This window comes from Rhinopithecus bieti, unplaced genomic scaffold (genome assembly GCF_001698545.2).
Source record: "Rhinopithecus bieti isolate Rb0 unplaced genomic scaffold, ASM169854v2 scaffold_65372, whole genome shotgun sequence".
Taxonomy (NCBI): Eukaryota; Metazoa; Chordata; class Mammalia; order Primates; family Cercopithecidae; genus Rhinopithecus; species Rhinopithecus bieti.
This window is the reverse complement of record NW_016825415.1, coordinates 707,768-718,063: the sequence shown is the minus strand read 5'-3', so window position 1 is coordinate 718,063 and position 10,296 is coordinate 707,768. Positions and strand designations below refer to the sequence as shown.

Genomic DNA, 10,296 nt, shown 5'->3' with positions numbered 1-10,296 from the left:
TTGGTCCCAGCTACTTGGGAGGCTGAGGTGGGAGGACCACCTGCACCTGGGAGGTCGAGGCTGCAGTGAGTTATGATCACACCACTGCATTTCAGCCTGGGTGACAGAGTGAGCAGAGACCCTGTCTCAAAAAAGAAAAAAAGAGAAAGAAAAGAAAAAAAGAAAAATAATAATACATATATAACCTGTAATACAAAATGTAAGAAAATAAAAGGAAAAGAAAGGGAGGGAAGGAAGAAGGAAAGGAATTTATCTTAAAAATATTTAATTCAAATAAATTCTAAATTCCTGATCTCTAAGTTTACATTTCAAAAAAGGAAAAGTTCTCTGAATGTTGACATTACAATAGGCATACATTCAGGTTGTAGATCTTAAAGCAAAAATTATATGGCCGTTGTCCACAAATCATGATTATAAAGTAAACACCTAAGACAACGAAATCAATTTTCTTATTTGCTATCTCATTCTATTAGAGCCAACTGAAAATATAAGAACCACAGGGCTTATAGACACGAGAAACAAGGTGATTTGCTTTTGCCTCCCCCTGACCTTTTCATTACCCACTTACAGACAGAAATTAAACTGTTTGCTTGATTTTTTCAAAACCAGAATACTATAAAAGCCCTCCTACTTTTTCCTTTGAACAAATTGATAAGCATAATAAAAATCACTTTCATTCTTTTCATGTTGTTTGGCCCAATAGCTTCAGGAACTCTATGATGGTTTATTTAGGCCTCACTAAAGCAGAGGCAATACCCATAAAACTTCCACAGCAACAAACAAAATTGTCATTGAAGCACAAGGGATTTATCATTAGGATGTATGCACATACCTATCATGTATGTATGTGACGTCTTTAAAACACTCTACAAATCTTTTTGAATTGCAACATGTATGACATTAAGTTCTAGCTTATTATCCTATATTTGGTATACCATTTGGAAGTCTTGAATTTGCACTTTCCCAAGAACTGTAGTTAAGAGTAAAAGGCAGAGGAAACTGATTATTTCTTGCCTCCAAGTATCTTACCTGCCTATGCTTAGTTTACAAGCTCAGATAAATGTTATTTTCAGGCAAGCTGTGAATTATATCAAATGATTTTGAAAGACATAAAGAAAAGCCATAGCTTGGATTGTCAGTAAATAAAGACCTCTCTTGAAATTCATGTCGACTTTCCACATAGAAAGTGGAAGGAAACTTTTCTGCAAAGCAACTCATCCACATAAAAAAAGTCAAAAAGGATTTCATTTAATTAGTGATATGTAAAGACTCTTGCATAGAAAAGGTTACAAAGTAATGCAAAAGACTAGGTACAGTAATTTTAAAACAAATATTTAAAAGTATAATTTTGCATAATGTTTAACATTCTCATGTTTATTGCTTTCTCCACACAGTAGAGAAATGAAGTGCATAATACATGTTGTGTCTCTTATCTTTTAAACATAAACTCTCACATGCTTGATTTCAGCGTAAGAGATTATTTTGTCATTAAACGAAATCAAAAAAACAAAACCATAACCCCATTACATAGCACTAGTTCAGGCATGGGCAAAAATAACTTATGTACATCCCATTGCATACATTCATCTTGCTTTGGGATCAAATGCAATCACTAACTTGACAAAGAGCTTTAAAAATTGTAGCTTTTCTCTTCCCAGTGCTCCCTCCTTGCTTCATCACCTCCAGAAATGTAACTTCTCCCAAAGGGTGACAAGAATAGATGTTGCATTATTAGGAGAAAATGAAGAGGATAAATATATAAAAATAGTCCAAATGAAACTGAATAAATTAAACCAAACTCCTACAAACTGGAGTTTTCAAGTTGGCATGAATTAAATAGCCTCTGGTGGGCACATGGTAGACAACTGCTCATAGGTGCACTATATAAATGTAAGGTTTATATAAAGCAGCACCATATTTTGAGCCATTGAAAAAAAAAGTGCCTGGGGCTTGCAGGCAGAGCAGAAATGCTTATTAATCTGAGAACTGATGAAATAATTGCTTATACCAATGCACTGCTAAATGTCACCTCTTGGCACGTCTGTACAGAGAAGGCAAACTAAGATAAAACTAGATCTTTCAACTTGAAAATTATTTTCAGCAGTCATTTTGACCAATAAAACCTGTTAGTTTCAGCAGAATACTCTTTCTGGCACGGTATTAAAATGTCTGCAGCCTATTGCAAGACTTCTGTGCCTTTCCTTTCTTAACCTATCCTCCATACTCGTCTTTTCTTGTGCAATGTTATATATCCAGAAGAAAACTTCCTAAGCTCAGGCACTTATGAAACATGACTCTCTCACTCTCTCTCTCTATATTTCCCATCTAGTCTCAAGATAATTCAGTCAGGGCATTTTTCTTCCCCAATTCAGACATAGTGATGCATTGCTGGATGGTACAGTCCATACATTTTCCAGGAAACTTCTAAATGGTAACAAGTGTGAAGTTTTCAAAAGTTGCGATGTCAGTTACCGAGCTGCCTTAAACCAAACAAAAAAGAGAGAGAGAAAAAAGAGAATACCACATTTCTACTCGTGAGGTTTGTGTCTCAAATAGCTTTATTGTTCCTTTGTGGATCTGTCGGCATCTGTATGGCTACCTTCAGGGTGCAGAGGTTTTAAGCTGACTCTGAAATGGAGGACATTCAGTTACTATTGCAAGAAGTTCAAGAAAAATTTAAAAAGCTCCAACTTCTGTCCCCCAGGGTCGGTAAGGTTTACTGTTTGTTCCACTGCTGGTCTGCTGAGGACTGGACGTGGCTGATACTGACAAGGGCGGGCTGATGGCTGTGGCCGCGGCCACTGCTGCTGCTGCGTTTGGGGGGAGCATGGGGAATGCCCCCGCGAAGGACAGAGGGAAACTGTGTGCAGCCGCGGTGGCTGCTGCGGCTGCAGCGTGGACGGTGGCAGAGAGGGACAAGAGAGAGGTGGAGAGAGGTGGCACGCAGGGGGCTACACTGCCCGTGGATGGCATTCGGAGGGCTGAATCCGCGTGGGCAAACGTGGCCGTGAGGAGAGCAGAGCCGTGGGCAGGAGGCACTTCTGAAGTTGTGGAGAGGCGACAAGGGGTTGACTCTGAGGCATGGAGGCCGTTGGGCTGGAGCAAGGCTGCGGGCAGGTGGTGGAAGGCGGCGGCCCAGTGATGTGGGTGGAGCGGATGATGGTGGTGGGCCATGGAGGATGTCATGGCCGCCGCCTCCCGCTGGGTGGCGCAAGTGCTGAGATGAGACACGAGCCGCACCCGCAGCGGATCCGAGGAGTCCAGGCCTTCCACGGAGCTCAGGTACCGCGCCACTTCTGTTAGGCACTCTCGGAATCCGATGCTCATGAAGTCCATGGCAAGAGCGTGTGCGTCAAAGTAGCCTAAAAGTGGGTTTGAGCAAAGTAGGGGACAGGAGAGAAATGGGGGGAGGGGGGGTGAGAAAATGGTATAGTTAAGAATAACCACCCACTGATGTTCCACTCTGTCCTTCAGAAGACTGAAGTGGAACGATAATCCTTTCTGAAAATATTGCCAGCTATTTATGGTTTTAATTTTGTGCAGAAGTCAAGAAGGTATACTTTGCCACTCACATGTGTCACAACTCTGGCAATGCAATATACTGCAGTTGTTCTTGCAGCTAAATATCACAGTGGGGAAAAAAATTAAGAACATCTGCGTTTCAAACACTTCCAGAGAAAGAAATGGGGTCTCCCCTTTTGTATTGTGGGATAGTGAAATTCCCCAGGAAACTTTTTCATGGAAATAGAGAGTTCCAGTCTCTCTGTCTCTGTCACATGAGTTGGAGATTAAAGGGCTTATCTGAAACATCTTTACTCTCTTGGCATTTTAACAGAGATGCCAAGTGCATCTTAGCAGCTTGAGGACTTTAGAAATGTGCTAGAATCGCAATAAATTCATAACTGCTTCTTGACTCACAATGTTTTTTATCAACAAAGTGAAAACATCTTGTCATAACTTTGTATAAAAAACTTAATGAAAACAAAATGAGTTTTAAAAAAAATTTGGTTTCTTACTTGAAGATCTTATTTTCTGTCAGTAATATAAGGCTAAGTTCCTGATATGAAAATACTGTATGTTAACTCCTAGTTTTTCTGAAGTTCAAATATATGTCCTTACATTTTTTTGGCATACACCCCAGAAAAAAATGTATATTAATTTTGTCAGTGTATATGCATGCACTCCTATACCTATGGTTACTACCATAAAAATGGTTAGATCTTGGTCACATTTATCTGAGTGTCTGTCTGAAGATAATACATTAGAATAGAAAACAATCATGTCTAATTATCAGAGTGCCCATGTAAGGCACAATAATAATGAGACATTTGGGGAAATATTGCCCTCTTTGAATGAGTGACACCTGGTATATACAAACAGATTATTTTTCATTTACAACATTTAAAAAGCAATTTCTAAATCAAAAGTTTAGTCTATTCATTTTGGGGATGTGTATATACATGAATAAGAAATATCACATTCGAACAAGGTTATTTATTAATTTATTTATCTTTGAGACAAGGTCTCACTCTGTCACCCAGGCTGGAGTGCGGTGACCCGATCACAGCTCACTGCAGGCTCCATCTCCCGGGTTAAATGATCTTCCTGCCTCAGCCTCCTGAGTAGCTGGGACTACAGGCATGTGCCACCACACCTGGCTAATCTGTTTGATTTTTAGTACAGACAAGATCTCGCTATGTTGCTCTGACTGGTCTAGCACTCCTGATCTCAAGCAATCCTCCTGCCTCAGCTTCCCAAAGTGCTGGGATTACAGGCATGAGCCACCACACCCAGCAGTTATTTTTATCTAGAATATTTACGACATTATCTGTTTAAGTTTTTGCTGATCAAAGCATTACCTGTTTATTCATTATCTATTAAAAATTTGACTATCTTAATCTGTAATCAAAGAACTTCGGAAATAGCAGTCACATATATTCAAATTCCTAAAGCTAAAATTCCAACAATCTGGAAGTCCCCAAAAGATATCTGTGGCAAATATATATACTACTAAAACAGAAACAACAATAGTACAAAGCTGAAACCAAGAGAATACCATGAAATATGGAAGATCAGCAGCAAAAATAGTTATCATCCCAGACTCTGACATAGTTAACAAACAGAGCCTCTTGGATTAGGATGAAAAGCTATTCCTGAAGAAGAGGTATTCATGGAAAGATTTCACATTTTGGTCCTCAGGGTTCTGTAGGGCTTTGCAGACTTCTGACTCCCATGAGAGAAAGACAGGGGTAATGAATAGAATAGACAGAGTCCAGAAATCCAGAAGGATTTCAAAACTTAGGTTATTCTACTAAATCCTCTCTAGATACTATTGTCATACCAAGACAGACTATAAAGAATGAACTAACAGAATTGGAGCCCCAAGAGCTTCTAAGAATTTTCATTACTAGTCATGAAGTAATTGAAATTTGTGGTTTGCCTGCTATGTTGTCATATATGGTTGAGCTCTCTGTTGTATCTTAGGGAATATAAATTATGCAATTCCTATCCTATTGTGGACTTCAGAGGGAATTGAGGATAAGTAGCTTCCTTTTGTGCATGGATCTTGGGCCAAGAGTGACATACATGTCCATACCACTCCCTCTATGCCAGCACTATTCTATCAGCCTTAACTGAATTAACTTGTAACAGCCTTATGAGTTATACAGTATGGATACTACAACTGTCCTCTTTTTACAGATGATAAAATTGGACCAGCTCCCAGGGGACAGTAATTTACCCAAAGTCACAGAGCTAATCAATGACAGAACCAGGATTTGAAATCAGGCAATCCAGCTACAGATGCGATGCTCTTCACCACTGCACTATGAGGCAGCTGGTAGTCTTTTACAATGTTAACCCAAACTGCCAGCTCCCTTCTTTTTTTTCATTTTTTATTTTTGTTGCGATGGAGTTTCACTCTTGTTGCCTAGGCTGGAGTGCAATGGCACGATCTTGGCTCACCACAATCTCTGCCTCCCGGGTTCAAGTGATTCTCCTGCCTCAGCCTACTGAGTAGCTGGGATTACAGGCATGCACCACCATGCCCAGCTAATTTTGTATTTTCAGTAGAAACGGGATTTTTCCATGTTGGTCAGGCTGGTCTCAAACTCTGGACCTCAGGTCATCTGCCCACCTCGGCCTTGCAAAGTGCTGGGATTATAGGCCTGAGCTACCACTCCCGGCTGCCAGTTCCCTTCTTGAAGGCCATTCTTCAGTGCAATGACCTCTTCAATGACCTGACAGGCGACGTGGATGGAGCCTACTTGGAAATATCTGTTCACAAACTATTCTGGGACAAATTTTAGGACTATCTAGGTGGCCAAGAATAGCAACCAAGATGGAACTTAGTTTTTATAATAAAGCCTAAGAACAATATTACTCTTTAGAAGTACAGCTCATGCCAAATATTTGAAACCCTGATAAGAAAACTTAGACTTGTGGCTAACAATGCTAAGGGAAGTAAAGCAATCAAACAAATTTTCTTATAGCATGACTAATTCAATCAGTATCCTAATATCCTGAAGTAGCAGTTGTAGAGACAGCATCATGGGGCTGCAGGGGCCTTTGGTGCTCATGTTGCTAGTGTAGCCTTCAAAGTGCAGCCCAGACTTTTTTTCTTAGGTCAGAGGCACAGCAGTGGTCAAGCTACATGGATCATTGGCTTCTGTGATTTAATCCAGTTATCTTTTCTGTTATGTAAGAATGTTTGCATTTCATGCCATCATTCAGGATGGTTCCTTGAGAAGGTACAATCTGGGATAAATCAACCCATTGGGGCATCTCTGTACAATGGTTACCCTCCCTCCTACTAGACACAGGAAAAAGATGGTTAAGATCAGGGCTGATGTTCTAGAGATCCTCAACAGTATGGCCATATAGGAATTAAATACTGGTAACAGTTGCTTCCCTCCAATGCCCTGCCTCTGCCCTGATCTAGGACCCATATACTGTGTAGTAAAAGGTTAATACTGAGCACAGGGAGGCCTCCAGGATTTAGTTGGAGCCCTTAAATCCTTCTGATACCTTCTCCTTATTCAGTTGTTAAATATACTGAGTAACACCCTTGGCTAAGGTGAATATCCAAGGATTCTCTGAAGGATGAAAAACATTAAGAGGGGCAAAATCAAGTCCGACTTGTGATACGTAAGTGGGATAAAGAAATCTGAGTGAACTAGGATCTCAAGGCTATTGATGAAGAGATCCTCTCTCACCATCTTGATAATTCCTCCCTAAATCACTATCCAGTACAGAGGACACCTCTCTAGGGCCCTGGACCTGGAGTGCCTGCCCCTGTTTGCTTTCCCCAAGAATGACTCTGCTCCATTAATGGCTTCTAGTGTAGAGACTTCCTACCTGCACTTCAACTGTTCTGTTTGGTCTAAGTTCAAGACCAGTCAAAATTTGAAAACAATAATGAAAATAACTCTAGAGTCACTTCCTTTGGAATAGCTGAATTATTTTCAGTCTTAGCCTTCATTTAATGAAGAAGGAGGAGGAGAAGGAGTAGGAAGAAAGAAGGAGAAGGAGGAGAAAAGGATTGCCTCTAACCTCCTGTTTATGTTGGGATGTTTGTGTGTTTGTTTTTTGTTCTTTCTGTACAGATTCCAGCATGCGCTTCTTAAGTCCTAAACAAATCTCTGACCAGGCTGCTGTGAATGAAGCTTTACTCCCACAGTATTATGAAAGCAAACACAAGCCCAGGGTCAAGTGCTTCTTTTGTTCCAGAAGTTCTTTCCCACGAGTTCAATCCTGCCATTAGCACTGATTTCCACGGCTTTAATCTGGGGCCACCTATCTCAGCTTGTTAAAGAACTGTTCAGCTATGACTTCCTTACAATATTAGTGGGAATAATATGAAAAGAGAAAGGTAAAAAAGGCAAAAAAAAAAAAAAAAAAAAAAAAATGAAGTCATCTACTTACCTTTACCCCCTGTTGCTTGAAGCATCTTCAAATGATCCACTGTCATTTGCAATATTTCAGCTTTTTCTAACTTTGCAGATCCCTTCATAAATAAATAATAAATTATCATATGTCCTACAGAAACTAATTTGAAACATTATACACTGAATTTAGCAGTATGGCTTCAATTTCCCTCTCACTAGACAATTCCAACTTTTATTTTTTCACAGAAAACTTCAAATTATATTCAAACGTTACATGAAAGCACTAATTAATGTCATACCTAATGACAACTATTTGCTATTTGAACTTTTAAAGACTAAAAGAAACTAGAATAAATGACTTTTTTAAATCATAAGAATAACGATTCTCCTAAGATCACCACAGCAAAACGATTTCAGTTGTAAAAATCTCAAACTTTGCATTCAATCTGTATCTTGGTTAACACTATGTTTTATTATGGGGCATCAATAGTCTTCTATAAAGCCAAAGTCTAGAGGAGTTGCATAACAACTGCAGAAGATAAGGAGATAGAATTTTAGCAATTGATTGTTAAATTTTTTTAAAATAGAAAACTTCAGTAAGTCCTTTCACAGGTCTACTAAATCCTGAAATAAGGTATTCACACTAGAACAATATAATTGGATCTGCATTTCAAGCAGATCCAAACATTTTAAAAGGGAAGACTTTTACGGTTTTTTTCCTCCAATAATTACCAGCAGGTGTCACTGTGAATTTCTAAGCTCACAGACAAGAAGCAATAATTTACTACTTACCTAGGAAGCATCATAAATGCTTGAGGATTTTTGAACCTTTTAAAATAGTTCTTAACAAAATTGTCTTGCAAATATACTTTTATGTCCCTGCTTTCAAAATAAGGAAACCTGTAGTAATTAATTGAAATACAAATGTGTCATTTCAAACTGTCTCAGGGACTGTGGGTGGCTTCTCATTTCCTGGAAGAGCTAAATAATTACCAAAATGTTCTCTTTTTTTTCTTTTTTAAGGACACTAAGGTTTATTTCAGGTCTCTATGCTTTACTTGTTTTGTAAAAATTATCAGCACCACATACGGTGAGAGTGCCAGAGTTACTTCACTGCTCTAAAGAACACTTTTCTAATCATATTGTGACAGGGCCAACTCACTAGGGTTGGTAGCCAAGCTCTGCAAATGGGAAAGCTTGTGTTTATGGTAACTAACTGCCAAACAACTGACGTTTGCTTTTAAGGTTTAAGTCAACATTTAAGGAAAAAAAAATCTAACAAACCAAGAAAAAAAATCAAACAGACTTCGCCTCATAACTGCAGACATTTCAGTACTCCCGAATTTTAAAAACATTGATTACCGGCATTTTCACTTGAAGCCTATTGGCACTGAAAATGCTACTAATCAAAACTACAGTTTTCACATTATTTTTAGTTTATCAAACACAGTCTCTGCATATAGATTGGGTGTCTTGTCTTAAAAATGTATAATCAGTAGCATATTTTGTATTTGGTCAGTGTTTAATTTTCCATGAAAATGGTACAAGCAGCTTCAGTAAAGTCACTAATAATTGAAACTGCACTTTCTGGATAATTTCCAAGGACTTTGTAGGGCTTGTTTTATCATGTTTGCAGATTCATGAAGTAAACAAACAAAATGGAATAAACAAACAACTGCCGTCTTATTGGAATTAAATTGAAAGTATTTTCAACAAGGACATGCTGCCATATCCTTTGAAAGATGCTCTTAGAAATCTGTGTCATTAGCCATTGCGGCAGGGAGAGAGCCATGACTTTTCTAAAACCACAAAAGATTTAAACATTTGGCTTTCTGCTTTTCCAAGTGTGCAAAATCTTTTTCTTTCTTTCTTTTTTGGTAAAGGAATAGGTGAACTATGAAAAGGGGCATTTATGATTAATTTCATTTTACCAAACTTCTAAAAGATGCCCCAAATCAAATGGCATTCTACCAACCCAGGGATTGGTAAATAAATTTTATTAGTATTATTATTTAGGAAATAGAGCTAGAGAAGTTATTTCTTGGGCTCTGATTGTTTTCTAATTAAAAAGATTACATTTTAAAAACATTTTGAGAAAAAAATGGTTTATTTTTTTTGAAGGATACTGTATACAGCACAGTTTTAAATAAAACCACTACTGATATTCATAGAAAGAACAGAGAAAGCATGAACACTGTTACCCTTAAGGGGAAAATAAGCTAAAGAATGGAAATGTTTTTCAACTCCATGATGGATTATGTTTTTAATAGTTTTGCCACAACAAAGCATTTTATTGAAATAGCTGCTGTGTGCCAGATCAGGGCACATACACCATTATTTTAATGAGCTTTAACAAGAACCCACATTCCCAGATGAGCGAATCAGATTGTTTGAGCTTTTTTGGGGGGGG

At 38.5% G+C, this 10,296-nt stretch overlaps 1 protein-coding gene across 3 annotated transcripts in view; it reads right to left on the bottom strand.

Annotated features, from left to right (window-relative positions):
• Nucleotides 1–1,230: 1,230 nt before the first annotated feature.
• Nucleotides 1,231–10,296, bottom strand: part of HEY2 (hes related family bHLH transcription factor with YRPW motif 2) — a 13,523-nt gene continuing 4,457 nt past the window's right edge. For all 3 annotated transcript variants that reach the window (XM_017863037.1, XM_017863040.1, XM_017863038.1), the window contains exons 4-5: nt 7,924–8,005; nt 1,231–3,362 (exon numbers count right to left, since the gene is read on the bottom strand). In XM_017863037.1, coding sequence (XP_017718526.1) covers nt 2,677–3,362; nt 7,924–8,005 — 768 coding nt within the window. In that variant the 3' untranslated portion in view covers nt 1,231–2,676. The remainder of the gene's footprint in view (nt 3,363–7,923; nt 8,006–10,296) is intronic.